At 42.2% G+C, this 19,191-nt stretch overlaps 2 protein-coding genes across 2 annotated transcripts in view; both read left to right on the top strand.

The window, feature by feature from the left end:
• The first annotated feature begins 1,670 nt into the window (after window positions 1-1,670).
• On the top strand, window positions 1,671-5,503 carry LOC143287199 (uncharacterized). The gene is made up of 6 exons (XM_076595143.1): window positions 1,671-1,728; window positions 2,138-2,283; window positions 2,820-2,886; window positions 4,497-4,541; window positions 4,944-5,139; window positions 5,347-5,503. The coding sequence occupies exons 1-6, from the start codon at window positions 1,671-1,673 to the stop codon at window positions 5,501-5,503; spliced, it is 669 nt and encodes a 222-aa protein (XP_076451258.1).
• Window positions 5,504-6,179: 676 nt separating this feature from the next.
• Window positions 6,180-19,191, top strand: part of LOC143287198 (uncharacterized) — a 63,209-nt gene continuing 50,197 nt past the window's right edge. Inside the window, exons 1-2 of the mRNA XM_076595142.1 lie at window positions 6,180-6,534; window positions 8,163-8,207. Coding sequence (XP_076451257.1) covers window positions 6,180-6,534; window positions 8,163-8,207 — 400 coding nt within the window. The remainder of the gene's footprint in view (window positions 6,535-8,162; window positions 8,208-19,191) is intronic.

Here is a 19,191-nt window from a genome sequence, read left to right as displayed (position 1 = left end):
TACCTGGCATACCATATTGATAGGAAACGTTTCTGCATGCAAGAGAGAGAAGTTCTTTTATAGATATTCTTCAGCAAACTTGGTACAATGATTGGTCATTGTGACACCTATGAAAAGAAGCAAAGTCAAAGATCAAGGTCACAACATAGCCTATTCGGAAAAAGGATAATAGAACTTTGTTTCTTCCATCCTGTTTTCATTGGTATACCATGTTGTTTGTTTTGGCCGTAACATCAATGCAATGAAAATTTAGACGTCTAAGTTTAAGGTCACACCGATGAGTCTTTTTGCCAGATTATCCCTTTCACATGTTTTTTCTCTCCATAATTCTTCTGTTTGATAAAGTGCATATCACAAGTGAGTCTTGAAGGCCTTGCCTCTCTTGTTTCTTCTTCGTCTCCACCTTCTTCCTGTCGTCTTATCGTCTCACTGGTGTTACAGAGCCCGATGAAGAAGAGAATGAGAAGGGAAAGTCCAAGGAGAATAAAAAGGATGATGGTGAGAAACACACACACACACACACACACACACACACACACACACACACACACAGAGAGAGAGAGAGAGAGAGAGAGAGAGAGAGAGAGAGACCGGCACAAGCTAGCGTAAAAACATACAAACATTCGAATACACACACATACACACACACGCGCGCGCACGCGCGCGCGCGCATTTACGTTAGTTGGGATCCCCCGAGGAAAATGTCACCAACGTTAATATTAATAATTTTGAAGAAAAGAAAATAATTCAAAATTTTGTGTCACGGTGCATTCCAGGAATATGTTGAACAGAGTCGGAAACAGAAGACAGCTCTGACAAAGTCCAACTGAAGTGTGGAACCACTTTCCAGTAGCACCCTATGGGAGTACGTGCTGGTAGCTTTGACATAATATTATAGTTGCTGGATGGTGTTGAAAAATTGTTGTCTGATAATAATCTTTTCGTTGAGGCCCATAGTGCCTCCTGCCAGACTCTGTCAAACGCCTTCTTGAAGTCTGTGAAGACTGGCGTTTGTTATTCACAATAAATATGCAGGCTAAAGATTTGTCCGATGGTATTTTTCTTCCTTTTATTTCATGGAGCATAATAGGAATGAATATTACATCATACGTGTGTTAAAAACAACAATAGAGGGATTAAATCAAACAAAATAATAAACAAAACACAGCATAGAGAAAGTCCCAAATAAGTAAACGATGACAGGACTTCCATCATAAAAAGACAACCAACGTAGTTATAGAAGTACCTCTTCCTTTGCCTGTTCATCAGCAAAAAATTGGTATCAGCTTGCGGCTGTAATCTGTTCTCAATGATTCTGAGCATTATTTTGCATAAAGGTGTTGCTGTTGTTGTTGTTGTACGGCAGGAACCATGCGTGAACCATGAAGGTTTTGCTTTCGTAGTACAGCACGAATCACACGCAAGCCATGAACGTTTTGTTGTTTTGTACAGCAGGAATCACACTTAAGCCATGAAGGTTTTTCTTCTCTTTGATTTTGCTCAGGACTCGTACTCTGCTTATAATGTACTACTGCCACTGTTTCTTCTTCTTCTTCTTCTTCTTCTTCTTCTTCTTCTCTGTCTTTTCATTCAACCTCAGCTTTCCTTTCCCCTTCTCCTTCTACTGCTTGTTCTTTTTCTCCACCTTCTCCAAGTCGTGTAATCGTCACATGGGTGTTACAGCTGAAGGTAAAGAGGGAGACAAGGACAAGACCAAAAAGGATAAAGGTGAGACACACACACGTGCACGCGCGCGCACACACACACACACACACAGACGTACGAACGCACGCACGCAGTCCTCTCAATACCCAACAAATGCAACAGAAGTAAAGTTAATAATTTTGAAGAAAAAAAAACACTTTAAAAATTTGTCAGTTTCGATGCATTCCAGGAATATGTTGAGCAGAGTGGGAAACAGAAGTCGGCCCTGACAAAGTCCCACTGAAGTGTGGAACCACTCTCTAGTGGCACCCTATGGGAGTACGTGCTGGTCGCTTTGACGAATAGTTGCATGATGTTGTTGAAAAAATTTTGCCCGATAGTCTTTTCAGTGAGGCACATAGTGCCTCCTGCCAGACTGTCGAACACTTTCTTGAAGTCCAGGAGCTCTATTCAAAAGAAAACATTGTCGCAGACGCAGCAGTGGAGAGCACTGCTAACCTGCCTGTCATGGAAGAACTCGACATCCCGGCCTCTAAAAAGGAACTCAGCAAGGCCATCAACTCCTACGCCTGTGGCAAAGCTCCAGGAAAAGATGGCATCCTGCCTGAAGTCATCAAGGTTGGAAAAAGTTGAGCCATGCTTCCTTCGCTCACGCTTCTCCTTAATGGCCAGCGTTCTCTTGTTTTCAAACGTCTTTATGCCACTGGAGCACAGCATCCTCCAGCGAGAGCAGTCAAAGGCATCAGTTTCCCAGTAAGCGATGTCTGTGTCACAGGCTTTGAGGTTTGTCTTCAAGGTGTCCTTGCAGGGTCTTCCAAGTTCATGGTGGCCTTCCTTCAGCTGGCCATACAAAAGCATCTTCGGGATCCTGCTGTCTGTCATGCGGACAATGTGTCCTGTCCAGCGTAGCTGGCACTGGATCAGCAGGCTTTCGATGCTGGGCAGGCTTCTCCTCTCTAGGACCTGGAGGTTGGAGACCCTGTCTTGCCACTTATGTCGAGGATCTTCCATAAGCATCTCTGGTGAAACTGCTTTTGTTGAATGTGACGGCGATACGTCGTCCATGTTTCACAATAGTACAACAAGGTGGTCACCACAACAGCTCTGTAGGTTTTGATTTTGGTGCTGAGCCTGATGCCTTTGTTGTTCCACAGCCTGCTGTTGAGTTTGCCAAAGGCGGAGCTGACCTTGGCAATGCGCACCGTCACTTCTGCATCAAGGGCTCCGTTGCTGCATAGGGTGCTGCCCAGGTAGCAAAACTTGTCGACTGACTCCTGTGTCATCGATCTTGGGAGGCACTGGCGTTCTGTGAGCTAGCCGGTTGGTACATGGACTCAGTCTTGCTGAGGCTGATGGTGAGTCCAAAGCGCCTGCAGGAGGCTGAGAGCCTGTCCATAATGAACTGCATGTCCTCATGGGTGTGTGCAGCAAACGCGCAGTCATCAGCGAAGAGGAATTCTCTCAACAGTGCCTCAAACACCCTGGACCTGGCATGGAGTCGCCGCAAGTTGAAAACTTTGCCATCTGTGCGAAACTGAATGTAGTCAGTCTTGGAAGGCGTCAATCAGCATGGCAGAGAAGAGAAAGGAGAACAGTGTGGGTGCCAGGACGGAGCCCTGCTTCACTCCATTTACCACAGGGAACGGATCCGACATGTCAGTATTTTCCCGTACTTTCGCCTGCATGCCATCGTAGAATGATGCAATCAGCTGGATTAGGCTCTCTGGGCAGCCGAACTTTAGGAGGATCTTCCACAGACCACAGCGGTTTACCCTGTCGAAGGCCTTAGTCAGGTCTACAAAGACCATGTGGAGCTCTTTGTTCTGCTCACGGCACTTCCCTTGCATCTGGCGTACGGCAAACACCATGTCACATGTTCCCCTGCCTGAGCGGAAGCCGCACTGTGCTTCAGGGATGACTGTGTTGGAGACATGGTCAGCCAGTCTGTTCAGTATGATGCGGGCGAAGATCTTGCCGGCGATGCAGAGGAGAGAGATTCCACGCTGGTTATCGCAAGATGTTTTGTCTCTCTTCCGTTTGTAAATGTAAATGATATATCTATAATTATATCTCAGTCTATCTATCTATCTATGTGTGTGTGTATATGTATAATATAAAAAGACATGCCAAGTCTACTGTCAAACGCCTTCTTGAAGTCTGTGAAGACTGGCGTTTGTTATTCACAATAAATATGCAGGCTAAAGATTTGTCTGATGGTATTTTTCTTCCTTTTATTTTATGGAGCATAATCAGAATGAATATTACATCATACGTATGTTAAAAACAACAATAGAGGGATTAAATCAAACAAAATAAACAAAACACAGCATAGAGAAAGTCCCAAATAAGTAAACGATGACAGGACTTCCATCATAAAAAGACAACCAACGTAGTTATAGAAGTACCTCTTTTGCCTGTTCATCAGCAAAAAATTGGTATCAGCTTGCGGCTGTAATCTGTTCTCAATGATTCTGAGCATTACTTTGCATAAAGGTTTTGTTGTTGTTGTTGTTGTTGTACGGCAGAAACCTTGCGTGAACCATGAAGGTTTTGCTTTCGTAGTACAGCACAAATCACACGCAAGCCATGAAGGTTTTTGTTCTCTTTGATTTTGCTCAGGACTCGTACTCTGCTTATAATGTACTACTGCCACTGTTTCTTCTTCTTCTTCTTCTTCTTCTTCTTCTTCTACTACTACTACTACTACTACTACTTCTTCTTCTTCTCTGTCTTTTCATTCAACATCAGCTTTCCTTTCCACTTCTCCTTCTACTGCTTGTTCTTTTTCTCCACCTTCTCCAAGTCGTGTAATCGTCACATGGGTGTTACAGCTGAAGGTAAAGAGGGAGACAAGGACAAGACCAAAAAGGATGAAGGTGAGACACACACACGTGCACGCGGGCGCACACACACACAGACACGTACAAACGCACGCACGCAGTCCTCTCAATACCCAACAAATGCAACAGAAGTAAAGTTAATAATTTTGAAGAAAAAAAACACTTTAAAAATTTGTCAGTTTCGATGCATTCCAGGAATATGTTGAACAGAGTGGGAAACAGAAGTCGGCCCTGACAAAGTCCCACTGAAGTGTGGAACCACTCTCTAGTGGCACCCTATGGGAGTGCGTGCTGGTCACTTTGACGAATAGTTGCTGGATGTTGTTGAAAAAAAATTGCCCGATAGTCTTTTCAGTGAGGCACATAGTGCCTCCTGCCAGACTGTCGAACACTTTCTTGAAGTCCAGGAGCTCTATTCAAAAGAAAACATTGTCGCAGACGCAGCAGTGGAGAGCACTGCTAACCTCCCTGTCATGGAAGAACTCGACATCCCGGCCTCTGAAAAGGAACTCAGCAAGGCCATCGACTCCTACGCCTGTGGCAAAGCTCCAGGAAAAGATGGCATCCTGCCTAAAGTCATCAAGGCTGGAAAAAGGACTGTGCTACTCCACCACCTGCACCAGTTGCTACTGCAGTGCTGGGAAGAAGGGACTGTGCTCTAGGAGATGCGTGATGCTAACATCATCACTATGTACAAGAACAAGGGTGTTCGCAGTGACTGCAACAACTACCATGGAATCTCCCCCCTCAGTATCGTTGGGAAAACCTTTGTCCGTGTTGTCCTGAGCAGACTGTAGTTACTTGCTGAACGTGTATACCCTGAGGCACAGTGCGGATTCAGAGCTGGAAGATCAACAATCGACATGGTCTTCTCCTTGCAACAGCTGCAGGAGAAATGCTGGGAGCAGAGACAGCCACTATACGTTGCATTCATCGACCTCACCAAGGCCTTTGACCTGATCAGCAGAAAAGGCCTTTTCACACAGCTTCAGAGCTAGGTGAAGCTTCTTCTTCTTCTGCGTTCACTCGTATGCACACGAGTGGGCTTTTACGTGTATGACCGTTTTTACCCCGCCATGTAGGCAGCCATACTCCGTTTTCGGGGGTGTGCATGCTGGGTATGTTCTTGTTTCCATAACCCACCGAACGCTGACATGGATTACAGGATCTTTAACGTGCGTATTTGATCTGCTTGCATATACACACGAAGGGGGTTCAGGCACTAGCAGGTCTGCACATATGTTGACCTGGGAGATCGTAAAAATCTCCACCCTTTGCCCACCAGGCACCGTCACCGTGATTCGAACCCGGGACCCTCAGATTGACAGTCCAACGCTTTAACCACTCGGCTATTGCGCCCGTCAGCTAGGTGAAGCAAGGCTGTGTGCTGGCCCCAACACTCTTCGGTGTCAACAATCTCGCTGCTGCAGTCCTATGCCTTCAGCCAGTCGGAGGATGGAGTGTATCTCCACACCAGAAGTGATGACAGTCTCTTCAACCTGGCCTGCTTTCGCACTAAAACCAAAGTGCGACAGGTTCTCGTACGTGAGATGCTTTTCGCAGACGACGCAGCTCTGACAACACGCTCTGAGGAGGCACTCCAGCAACTCATCAACTGCTTCACCCAAGCATGCAGAGTTTGGCTTGACTATCAGCCTAAAGAAGACAAACATCATGGGCCAGGACGTGAGCAGCACCCCAAGCATCTCCATTGTTGACTTCACACTCGAGATCATCGAGGACTTCACTTACCTCGGCTCCACCATCTCCAGTAACCTCTCCCTGGATGCCGAACTCAACAAGCAGATTGGAAAAGCAGCTACAGCCATGGCCCGCCTGGAAAAGAGGGTTTGGGACAATCCCACCATGCTGACCATCAACACCAAGATGCAGGTGTACCAAGCATGTGTGCTCAGCACTCTGCTCTGTGGCAGCGAGACATGGCCTCTCTACTCTCGCCAAGAATGCAGACTCAACTCCTTTCACCTGTGCAACCTCAGGAGAATTATGGGCATCACGTCGCAAGACCGTGTGCCAACAAGAAAGTCCTTGACAAGGCAGGCATCTCCAGCATGTTTGCACTCCTGACCTGGCATCGTCTGCGGTGGCTCGGCCACGTCAGACGAATGGATGACGGGCGAATCCCCAAGGACATCCTTTATGGCGAGCTCGCCACTGGATCCAAACCTGCAGGAAGACGTGTCCTACGCTACAGGGACGTCTGCAAACGAGATATGAGGGCAGGCGACATGGACCCACCAGGTTGGGAGGTGGTGGCTGAAGACCGTAACAGCTGGAAAAGGACCGTAAAGGCATGCGTCCAGAGGAGCGAGGAGAAGAGGGAACAGCACTGGGAACAGGGGAGAGAGCACAGACTGCAGAGGGCAGAATCCATACCCTCTGATCCAGGCGCGATTTTCACCTGCGGCAACTGCAACAGAGCCTGCCGATCAAGAATGGGACTGTACAGCCACAGCAGGCGCTGCAACTCAACAACTTGACCGAACAAGGCGCAGAGTTCCATTGTTTCCCGAGACAGACGGATGCCAACAGTCAGAATGAATATTGCACTATACGTGTGTTAAAACAACAAAGGAATTAAATGAAGCAAAATGATAGACAAAACATAGCATAGAGAAGGTCCCAAATAAGTAAACAATAACAGTACTTCCATCATAAAAAAGACAACCAACTTAGTAATAGAATCACTTCTTCCATTGCCTGTGGAATCACGTCTGTGCCATGAAGGTTTTGTTGTCTGTTGTACGGCAAGAATCACGTGAGTCATGAAGGTTTTGTTGTTTATTGTACACCAGGAATGATGCGTGAACCATGAAGGTTTTGTTGTTTGTTGTGCAGCAAGAATCACACGTGAGCCATGAAAGTTTTTGTTTGTTGTACAGCAGGAATCACACGTGAGCCATGAAAGTTGTTGTTTGTTGTACAGCAGGAATCACACGTGAGCCATGAAAGTTGTTGTTTGTTGTACAGCAGGAATCACACGTGAGCCGTGAAAGTTGTTGTTTGTTGTACAGCAGGAATCACACGTGAGCCGTGAAAGTTGTTGTTTGTTGTGCAGCAGGAATCACACGTGAGCCATGAAAGTTGTTGTTTGTTGTACAGCAGGAATCACACGTGAGCCATGAAAGTTGTTGTTTGTTGTACAGCAGGAATCACACGTGAGCCATGAAAGTTGTTTGTTGTACAGCAGGAATCACACGTGAGCCATGAAAGTTGTTTGTTGTACAGCAGGAATCACACGTGAGCCAAGGTTTCGGTATTTGTTGCACAGCAGGAATCACACTTGAGGAAGGAAGATTTGTTTTTATTTGTTGTACGGCAAGAATCACACCTGAGCCATGAACATTTGGTTTTTGTTGTACAGCAGGAATCACACGTGAGCCATTGAAGGGTTTCCTTTTTTTTTGTTTTTCATCAGAACTCTTACTCAAGTAGCAGTATACTACTGCTACAGATTCTTCTTCTTCTTCTTCGTCTTCGTCTTCTCTTCGTTCTCCTCCTTCTCCTCCTCTTTATCCTTCTTCTCCTTCTCCGTCTTTTCCTTCAACATCAGCTTTCCATTCCCCTTATCCTTCTACTGCTTGTTCTTCTTCTCCACCTTCTCCAAGTTGTGCAATCGTCACATGGGTGTTACAGATGAAAGTAAAGAGGAAGACAAGGACAAGCCCAAAAAGGATGAAGGTGAGACACACACACGCACGTGCACACGCACACGCACACACACGCACACACACATTGGCACAAGCACAAGCACGCGCATATACATACGGACTTTCGAGTACACGCACACACACACACACACACACACACACACACACACACACACACACACACACACCAAGAACGCAAGTATATGATACTTTTGATAAAACTGTATAACACTGTGTAGTTATCATTTCACCTTTAAGTTAACTTCTAATTGGTAATAGGATAACTCCCATTTAATTTCCTTCACACACACACACACACACACACACACACACACACACACACACACAATCTGACGTGAATCTGGATCCCTCGAGTCAACTGTCACAAAAGTTAATGTAGATGATTTTGAGAGAGAAAAAAGACATCCATCAAAAATTCATTAGGCTAAGTTCAGGTAAGTGCGATTTTTTGCCTTTGATCCAGAAGCCTGGTGCAGAAGTTTTTTGCCACACGACTGGATGCCACTAAACTACCACAATTAAAGCTTCCGAACTAGTTGTAGGTTAAAGGTTTCACTCCTAACTAGTTGTAGGTTAAAGGTTTCACATCCTATTATGGCCGCAAGAGCAGTGAATTAATATTCATCGTGTCCAGGGCTCGGCATAGGTAGGCGGATCCCCGTTCTTTCCTTACTTTAACAAATAGTAAAGAGTGGTAACTCTCTCTATTACACAAGGTACACAACTTCAAGTCACTGATGCTTACGCTACCGATTCAGCTAGCACACAGGTAAATAAAAGGTACATTGGAACAAACCCAGACACTTCCACAAAAAAGGAAGCGCCGGGCCTGTCCTTATACCAATCATTTGACATGTGCACACAGCAGCAAAGACAGAAGAAATGTGCAAACACAAATTAGCTTTTATTCAAGACTGGCATAGCCTCTTTAATCCTGAACAAGCCACACAGAACACATGGACAATACAGAACAAATACATGGTTGCCTCGGTAGTTTATCCACTGTGTGCTAACTGAATCGGTAGCGTAAGCATCACTGAGTTAAGTTGTGTACCTTGTGTAATGGAGAGAGTTACCACTCTTTACTATTTGTTAATCATATCGTCTCCTGGCCTCATTATTTGTTAACTTACACCCTTTAATTAACCACCCCAGCCGAAGTCTAGTACCCATACCTCTGGGTGGAGTGAGGAAAATTGAGTAAATTCCCTTTCAGTGCCAAACTGAAGCAGACAAAAACAAAACCCCAAAGATTCATCAGCAGATTTTGCAAACTAGTTTCAGGTCAGTATTATTTGTTTTACAGAGTAGTGAGGCATTACAGAAAGACTAGATGTCCAGTCTGATCTTCCAGTCAAAATTCGGAGAAAGAGCGAGAGCCGGATTCGAACATAGACCCTCATGGAAAATTGTAGCAGTGTAAAAGAATATGTTTTAGAACCGAGTGAGAGACGCTTGACTTTTTGAGACCCTGTACCAAGGGATACTTATCAAATATACCACAATAAGATACTAAGAAAAATCCTCAGAGATTAGACTCTGACCCAAATAATGAATTATCAATGTTAAAATCTTTCGTGTGTGTGTGTGTGTTTCAGATGAAGAATCAGAGAAGGGGGAGAATGAGGAAGTCTTATCAGATGGTAACCATTTCATTTTTATTTCTAAAACGAGTTAAAAGTTTGCTTGGTAAACTGTATGTATTATGCAAATATAACATAGATGGGTATGAGGAATCAGGATGGTGATAATGGTGATGGTGATGTTGATTTTAACAATGGTGATAGATAACAATCATGGTGATAATGGTTTTGATATGAGTTGATGATTAAAAACGAGTTAGGTATGACATACAGTGGGTATATACAGCATTTTTACCGCAACGTTAATGCAAAACGTTCCTGTTCTAATATTGGCTGAAGCCAGTTTGTTGTTGTTGTTTTTTTGTTGTTGTTTTTCGTTTTTTGTTGTTGTTGTAGTTTTTTTGTTTTGTTTTTTTGTTGTTTTTTTAATATCGGCGAGCAAAGTTCAGAAATGTTGTGAAAGTGTTTGGGAGCATTCCGAAATAGGGGCGAGAGCTTTCTCCAGCCGTTTTGAGGTCAGATATCAAATGATGTTTTCCAGATACACTTCTTTGCATATAAATCCAGTACTTTCTTTTCCTCAAAAAGAATTATTTGCCTCAGAAATGACAAATGTTCTGACAGCTCACAAAGCAGATGATACCAGGGTTTTGTTCTTTTGTACGCGCGCACGTGTGTGTGTGTGTGTGTGTTGATGGGATACGTAATTCGAAGGGGGAGTTTCTTTATTCACAGTCGAAACACACATATAATTGTATGGTGGTTAATGACAGCTGGTGAAGACTCAGAGTTGAAGTACGTCATATGTTTGGTATGAAGTATTTCACGTCATTGATTGCAAGCAGTGGTAAAGCTGAACCTTGACTTAGGAATTGTGAAATATTAGATATTTCTTTGTTTGTTATATCAGTCTATCACTGCAATGATTCCGGCGTATGGTTTGATGATAATTATGGTGTTTGCCCTGGAGTTTTGCGTAAGGGTTCCAGGTTTGCTGCCAACTGGCAGACGCTGTTAATTAGTGTTCAGAAACACCACACAAAGTAAACCTTGTTTGCCTATGACTTCTCACAATCCCACGCTTTCTCTCACATTGAGAGAAAACAAGGGTGGACGCCTTTACGTTTTCTCTCACTTTGCGATAAAACGTGGTATCGTTTCCTTTGTCATCGTGATTGGTTTCTTCTCTTTTCGTAACACAAAAGCTTTATAATGAAATATAAGTAAATGAAATAAATAGAATATGCATATTTTTTCTCATGTGCATTCTTCTCGCGTTTGACCTCAGTTATTAATACACCTGCCATTCTTTTTGTCTCGTATTGTTTTCATCTCCTCGTTCTTTTCCTGTAACTCTTGGAAATTGATTTCTGTTTTATTCTGCGACCTTTCAAGAGCCTTTTGTCTCTTTTTCATGGGCTTTTTATTTGCTATTCCAAGCATTTCACATGAGACGGATCACGGCAATGCACCAACCTCAAATTCAACGTCGGAATTACAGCAAACGACAATGGAATGAAACAACTTCGTCCATAAATGTCATTGAAAAGGAGTACGCTTTGGTGTTGGTTGTGGAGCAACCTATTCTGTCACATTTATTCTTACATTTCACACTTGGTCATACGTTCACCTGTTTGTATTAGTTTGTTAACACCGTATCCATTCGCATGCAACGTCTCATTCAAATTACTGTCTCGATGTCTTAGAAAACAAGATTTTTCTTAAACGAGTCAAAGAACAAGTCAAACAAATAAACAAAAGGAAACACACACAGACACACACACACGCACGCACACACACGCACGTACGCACACACACGCACGCACGCACACACACACACACACAAACACACACACACACACACACACACACACACACACAAACAAACACATACATACACGCACGCATACACACACAAACAAACAAACAAACAAACACATACATCCACGCACGCACGCACGCACGCTCGCACGCACCCTCCCTATTTGTGTTGGAAAAGGACAAGAAACTGACCGTATTACAAGATTTGTGTTGGGAAAAGGACAAGAAATAAACCAGATGACAATATTTGTTTGGGGAAAAGGACAAGAAGTAAACCAGATTACAATATTTGTGTTGAGAAAGGGCATGAAATTAACCATATGGCAATATTTGTGTTGGGAAAGGACAAGACATTAACCAGATGACAAGATTTGTGTGGGCAAAGGACAAGAAATAAACCAGATGACAAGATTTGTGTTGGCAAAGGACAAGAAATAAACCAGATGACAAGATCTGTGTTGGCAAAGGACAAGAAATTAACCAGATGACAATATTTGTGTTGGAAAATGACAAGAAATTAACCAGATTACAGGGTTTGTGTTGGAAAAGTACAAAAAATTAACCAGATTACAGGATTTGTGTTGGAAAAGGACAAGAAATAAACCAGATTACAAGATCTGTGTTGGCAAAGGACAAGAAATTAACCAGATGACAATATTTGTGTTGGAAAATGACAAGAAATTAACCAGATTACAGGATTTGTGTTGGAAAGGACAAGAAATAAACCAGATGACAATATTTGTGTTGGAAAAGGACAAGAAATTAACCAGATTACAGGATTTGTGTTGGAAAGGACAAGAAATAAACCAGATGACAATATTTGTGTTGGAAAAGGACAAGAAATTAACCAGATTACAGGATTTGTGTTGGGAAAGGACAAGAAATTAACCAGATTACAGGATTTGTGTTGGGAAAGGACAAGAAATTTACCATATCACAAGATTCGTCTGGGGAAAGGACAAGAAATTAACCAGATCACAAGATTTGTGTTGGGGAAGGACAAGAAATTAACCACATTACAAGATTTGTTTTGGGAAAGGACAAAAAATGAACCAGATGACAAAGGAAATGTTTGGGTTTATGCATATATATATATATATATATATATATATATTATACATACATATATATATATTATAAAAATACAAATGGCGACTTCATAAGCGTTCTCACACACTGCGAGAAAGCGTGATGGTGCCACCAACACGTGGCATGGGAAAGACCACACTCAAAGTAAGAGAAAACGTGGAAATGCGAGAAAGCGTGGGCTAACAACCCTACTTGTGTACGAGAAGAGAGTATATCAATGTTTAAAATATTTCCTTTTTATCTACTTTTTTTTTTTAGTTGATCCAGCGGAAGGAGAGGAAAAGGATGAAGATGAAATGGAAGGTGAGCATTTAAAAGCTTGTTTGATACACTGTATGTCTTATACAAATATGCTATAGATGGTTTTTAGGAATCAGGATGATGATCATGACGTTAATGGTGATAGTAATGTAGATTTTGACGATGATATTATAGAGTTAACTATCATGGTGATAATGGCTGTGTGTGGATTAAAATATTATTTTTAGGATTGAATATTCACAACAATGTTACCACCGCAAAGGATGATTTTTTTTTCTCCAAATGCACATCTTTGCATATTGATATGATCGATCCAGTGATTTCTTTCCTCAAAAAGAATAGTTTGCCATAGAAATGATAAATGTTCTGACAGGTTACAAAGCAGGTGACACCTCCTTTGTGGTGTGTGTGTGTGTGTGTGTGTGTGTGTGTGTGTGTGTGTGTGTGTGTGCTGATGGGATACGAAGTACGAAGCGGAAACTTGTTCATTCAGAATGGAAATGCACATTTATGATTGTAAGGTGTTAATGACAGTTGGTAAACACTGAGGGCCCAAGTCCATCACATGTTTTGAAATGAAATATTTCATGATTTCATTAATTGCTAGCAGTGGTTATACTAAATGGAACTTGTTGTGTTTACAGTTCTCTGAGAAGGGTTTGTACTGCCGAACATTGAGTGAAGTCACGGTGAAAAATCAGATGTAATTAGGAGGAGTACACCTTTCCTCTCACCCTCTTGGTCTTTGTCCTTTACAATACAAAAGAATCAACTGATTATAATTAACTATCTACAGCTTTCATGTTCGCAAAAGCGGCCTCAGACTTACATACACATCTAAAGGGAAACAAGAACGATCAAGAGGAGGGGAGGAGAAACGCCAAAATGAATTATGAAAACCAATGTTTGTTCAGAACCAAACGAAATACTTTTGGCTTTTGGGGATCCCCGTACCAAGGGATAATGTTAATGATTATACATACCACAATAAATTAGAAAGAAAAATCTCCAGAGATCAAACGCTAACCTTAATAATTTGTAATAAATGTTTAAAAAAGTTATTTTATCTTATTTGTTTGTTTTTTTTTTAGGTGAAAGTGAGGAAGGTGAAGAGGAACCAGAAGTAGAATCGGAACGTAAGCCTCTGTTTCGTCTTTATTAATTAATGAGACAAGTTGAAAGTTTGCTTGATATACTGTATGTATTATGCGAGCGTGATACAGATGGTAGTTGGAAATAAAGATTATGATCATGGTGGTGATAATGATGATGGTAATGCTGATTTTGACGATGGCCTTACATAGTAATCACGGTGACAATGGCTATCTGATTAAAGACAGGAGTTGGGAATGACATACAGTGATACGAATGATGATATTTTCCAAATACACTTCTTCGCATATCAATATGATCGACCAGCACTTTCTTATCCTCAAAAAGAATTTTGCCTTAGAAATAGCAAAAGTCTTGACAGCTCACAAATCAAACGATACCAGCACCGAAACCACTCTGCTCCACATTCTGAACAATCTACTGATAGCGTCCGACTCAGGAAAAAAATCCCTTCTTACTCTTCTCGACTTGTCAGCCGCCTTTGACACGATAGACCATTCAATCCTTCTTTCCCGTCTTCTTTTTACATTTGGTATCAACGGCACTGTTCTAAACTGGTTCAAATCTTATCTTACTATCGATTCCAGTCTGTCATTGTTGATCATTTCCAATCTGAACCCGTTAAAATCGAACATGGAGTCCCACAGGGATCTGTTTTAGGCCCTGTGCTCTTCACACTGTACACTGCTCCTCTCGCTGAAATTATCAACCGCCATAATATCAGTCATCATTTTTTATGCTGATGACACTCATCTCCAGAAGAGTGATACCCCTGAAAAATTGTTGTCGCTCTTGAAAGAAACATCCAACTGCTTCCTGGACATTCAAAACTGGATGACTCGAAATAAGTTACAATTGAACGCGGACAAAACTGAAGCAATGATCATAGGAACTAAACAAAAACTGTCTTCCATCACAATTGACACAATCAAACTTGGCAGTACATCCATCCCTCTTTCCACGTCAGTCAGGAACCTCGGTGTTGTCCTTGACAATACACTGTCCATGCAAAAATTTATCAGTCAGACATGTCAGTCCTGCTACTGTCAACTGCGGCGCATCAGTGCCGTCCGGAAATATCTGTCCACTGACGCAACATCTGGACTTGTCGTTTCTCTCATTCTCTCTCGCCTTGACTACTGTAACTCTCTATTGTCTGCTTTGCCTGCTTCATCCATTCAGTCCCTTCAGCGCATACAAAACTCTGCTGCCCGACTCGTGCTCAGAAAGAAAAGATCTGAGCACATCACTCCTCTTTTGCAACATCTCCACTGGCTCCCTGTCTCCCACCGAATAAATTACAAGATCAGCACTCTATGTTATAGATGCATTCACAAAAATGCCCCTTCCTATCTCTGCGGCTGCCTTCACCTCTACACTCCATCTCGCTTACTACGATCAGCTTCGGATCCACTCTGTTTACGCATACCCAGATTCAAACACTCGACTGTTGGCTGCCGTTCTTTCTCTGTCTCTGGACCTTGCGATTGGAATGAACTCCTCTTTCGCTTCGTCAAGTCTCCACACTCAGCTCTTTCAAGTCTGGCCTTAAACCCCACCTCTTCCCAAAATAGCCTCCCTTGCCTGCCCTTCCTTGTCTTTAGTTTCTACAGTAATAGAGTTATGCATGCGTGTGAATGACTGGTGCGAAAGCGCTTTGATTTGTCTCTGCACAAGATCCAGCGCTATATAAATACCGTTATTATTATTATTGTTTTGTTTGTGTGTGTGTGTGTGTGTGTGTGTGTGTGCGTGCGTGCGCGCGCGCGCGCGCGCGCGGTGATGGAATACTTAATTAGAAGGGGGGATTTCTTTATTAACAGTCGAAATACACATAATTGTGTGGTTGTTAATGACGGCTGGTAAAGACTCTGAGAGCTGAAGAACGTCATATGTTTGGTATGATCGACCCAGTACCTTCTTTCCTGAAAAAGAGTATCTTGCCATATACATATATATAGAAATGGTAATTGTTTTGACAAATCACAAAGCAGATTATACCTCGTTTTTGGTATCTGTGTGTGTGCGTGTGTGTGTGTGTGTGTGTGTGTGTGTGTGTGTGTGTGTGTGTGTGTGTGTGTGTGTGAAAGCAGGCGGGATGTTTAGTTCGAACTGGAGACTTCTTCATTCATAGTGGAAATACACATTCATAATTGTGTGGTGGTTTTTAGCACTTCCTAAAACACTGTAAGAGCATAAGTCGATGATTCGTTGCTGTGAAGTAATTTATGTCATGGATTGCTGGCAGTGGCAGTGGTTGCTGTGGTTACATTTCTTTTAGAAGACTGTGGCATTGAGTGAAGTCACGGTGTGAAATTTGTTATGCCTGGCAGAGTCCTATCTATACTGTACCTCCTCGCTTGGTCTTTATCCTTTACAATGCAAGCGAACCAGCTGCCCACAGTTAACTGTCTACATTTTGCAGATCAAAACGGCCCCAGACCTGCAAATACATCTGAAGGAAAATAGCGTAAGAGAGGAGGGAAGGAATACCATAACAACGTTATAAAGTATATTTTGGAAACTGATGAGAGATGTTTGGCTTTGGGGATTCTGCACTAAAGGATGATAATTACACATACCACAATCAGTTACTAAGAAAAATACTCAGGGATCAGACGATGGCCGTGATAATCAATTATTGCTGGAAAAAAAAAATCCTTCTTGTGTTTGTTTGTTTCAGATGAGGATGAAGATTGACAGTGAATCGGAAACGGGTAGAATTATCTTGGTCGTTTAAAGATCCCGATATTCTCGCTGGTGATGATGGTGATGATGACGATTCCTCGTGATTTCACTTCTTCTGACATAAGAGACCATTTTAGTCGACTATACGCTCATGCGCCGACAAAGTGAAGCATGTGTGGGCGTGTGTGCACGTATAATTAGCATACATATTCTCGGACGCATACACATACGTGCTCTCTCTCTCTCTCTCTCTCTCTCTCTCTCTCTCTCTCTCCTGCAGCATGGGCTGGCTCACTGTACAACGCATATGTTTGCGGTAGTCCTTGATGTAGAAATCATATGCGTGAGCTCGCTTGCATCTTCACTCCACCAGCAAACCAAAGAAACTGAAACGGACGATAGTACATACGATGCATATAGGTATGAGTCAGAAAAATGTGAAATAGCATGAAAAAAAAGCATGAATTGTTTTTGTTGTTGTTTTTTTAACATTTTATTCAATGTTTTATATTTTTTACATAATAACAGACATATACACATGAATTTCTTTCTTTATGAAAGTGCAAACACTGGTGATACTTATAGGCACGTAGGGACACACACACACACACACACACACACACACACACACACACACACACGCACGCACAGGCACATCTATATATATATATATATATATATATATGAATATGTATATATATATATATATATATATATATATATATATATATATATATATATGAGTGTGTGTGTGTGCATACACATACATGCATATATATATATGTATGTGTGTGTGTGTGTGTGTGTGTGCGTGTGTGTGAACACTTAGAAAGGAAAATAACAAAAAACAGACCAGAAAGCCTGTAAATAATACAGAAGGAACACAAACAAGAGCTCAGATGCTGGATAGAGAGTACACCCTGAAAGGGATTTCGCCTGATTTACGAATGCCCCACAATACAGTAGAGGTGTATACAGTCGCATCAACTGAACTGGCAGATATTGACTGCAAATGATTAACTGAATTAACATATCAAGGTACCGTAAAATATGTAGCTTTCTGTGGCGTGGAAATGTATGTTCAACGAGATTTAGACCTACGTTTTATCAGATATATATGGCGACCATTTAGATTTAAAATCATGTAGTGTGCAGTTTACTTTTGCATTACTTTCCTCTAAATCATATCTTACACAAGGACAGTTTCCAAAAGACAAAATGGTTGGCAAGCATTTATCCAGTTTACTCTTGTAAATAAATCTTTTACCAAAAGGAATAATCAAACCAAACACTGAATCGGTCTCTAAATTTTTAACCCACATCAAACAGTACCATATTTTGTGTTGAAATAATGTTGGTGCATTTGATGCATTCTGATATGAGCAGCTCTTCAACTTCGTTCCAAAAACGTTGAGAGCGAGAGTGCATGTAAAACAAAAGCCATGTTCAATGCTTTCTTTTCGTTCAAGACAAAAGCCTCAATTACTATTTTTATTTTGTGCAACACCCATTTTCTTTAAAATTGTATTTGTTCCAATATACCGATAAATTATTCACATCTGGAGCCATTTTATTTCAACCCATTCAACCCTAGGGAGAAAGTAGCCTCAGCAGGCTTACAATCCAGGTAAAGTGTGATAGTCGTGTCCGACTATGGCCATCAGAACAGCACAGGAGGCAACTGCTGTCCCAACTATCTGGGCTAGAATTCAGTTATAGTAGAGAGTGTCTTGCCCAAGTTACATCCCCACTCTCTCAGCCAAGAGAGTTTAGGACAGTCGGTTTTAGGATGGTTCCCAAAGGCCAACAAGCCCCCAAGGCTGCAGCACTAAGAGCCGGTGCAATCCTGTCTCCTAGTTTGAGAGTCATAGCCCTTCACAAAACACTAAGCTGTAATGACTTCCCACTGCAAAGTAGGACCATTGATCATACAGCTCTCCGCTGTTGGCCCAGCTGCAAGCTTATGTCAATCTGTGATATAAACTGAGCGTTTGGCCGGGGGTACAAGGTGGAGGGACGATCACCCACATGCGGATATAATACCAAGGAAGGCAATTACATGACCGCATTTTTGACATGGCGTTTCTAGAATTTGAGCTTTCGGTCTGCTTGTCGAAACAGGCCTCCATCGCAATCTTTCGGCATCTTGCTCACCATCAATCAACGTTTTGAAATAGCTGCAGCTCGAGTTTCCAGTTTGAGTATGTGGTATTATAGCCTCGAATCATGAATGGTGACAGCCAAATGATTCCATTTAAAAGCCACGAGGCTTCAACGCAAGTGACTGTTCATAAGCATAATCGGTTCGTTTCAATGAAAACAAAAGGGGGGATTCGAAAGTGATCGTCTTCTTGTAACCATATCATTCCAGTGATTTGCAAATGTTGACACTTTTATTTCAACATGAGACGGGTGTCTATGTTCACCTGCATCGTGTGT

Source organism: Babylonia areolata, chromosome 11 (assembly GCF_041734735.1).
Source record: "Babylonia areolata isolate BAREFJ2019XMU chromosome 11, ASM4173473v1, whole genome shotgun sequence".
Taxonomy (NCBI): Eukaryota; Metazoa; Mollusca; class Gastropoda; order Neogastropoda; family Buccinidae; genus Babylonia; species Babylonia areolata.
This window is presented reverse-complemented; position numbering and strand designations above follow the sequence as displayed.

Coding starts and splice junctions, on each gene's coding strand:
- LOC143287199 (XM_076595143.1), top strand. CDS start 1,671: ATGGGTGTTACAGCTGAAGGTAAAGAGGGAGACAAGGACAAGACCAAA. Junction 2,887..4,496: donor CCGTCACTTCTGCATCAAGG/GCTCCGTTGCTG, acceptor TGGGTGTTACAG/CTGAAGGTAAAGAGGGAGAC. Junction 4,542..4,943: donor CAAGACCAAAAAGGATGAAG/GTGAGACACACA, acceptor ACATTGTCGCAG/ACGCAGCAGTGGAGAGCACT.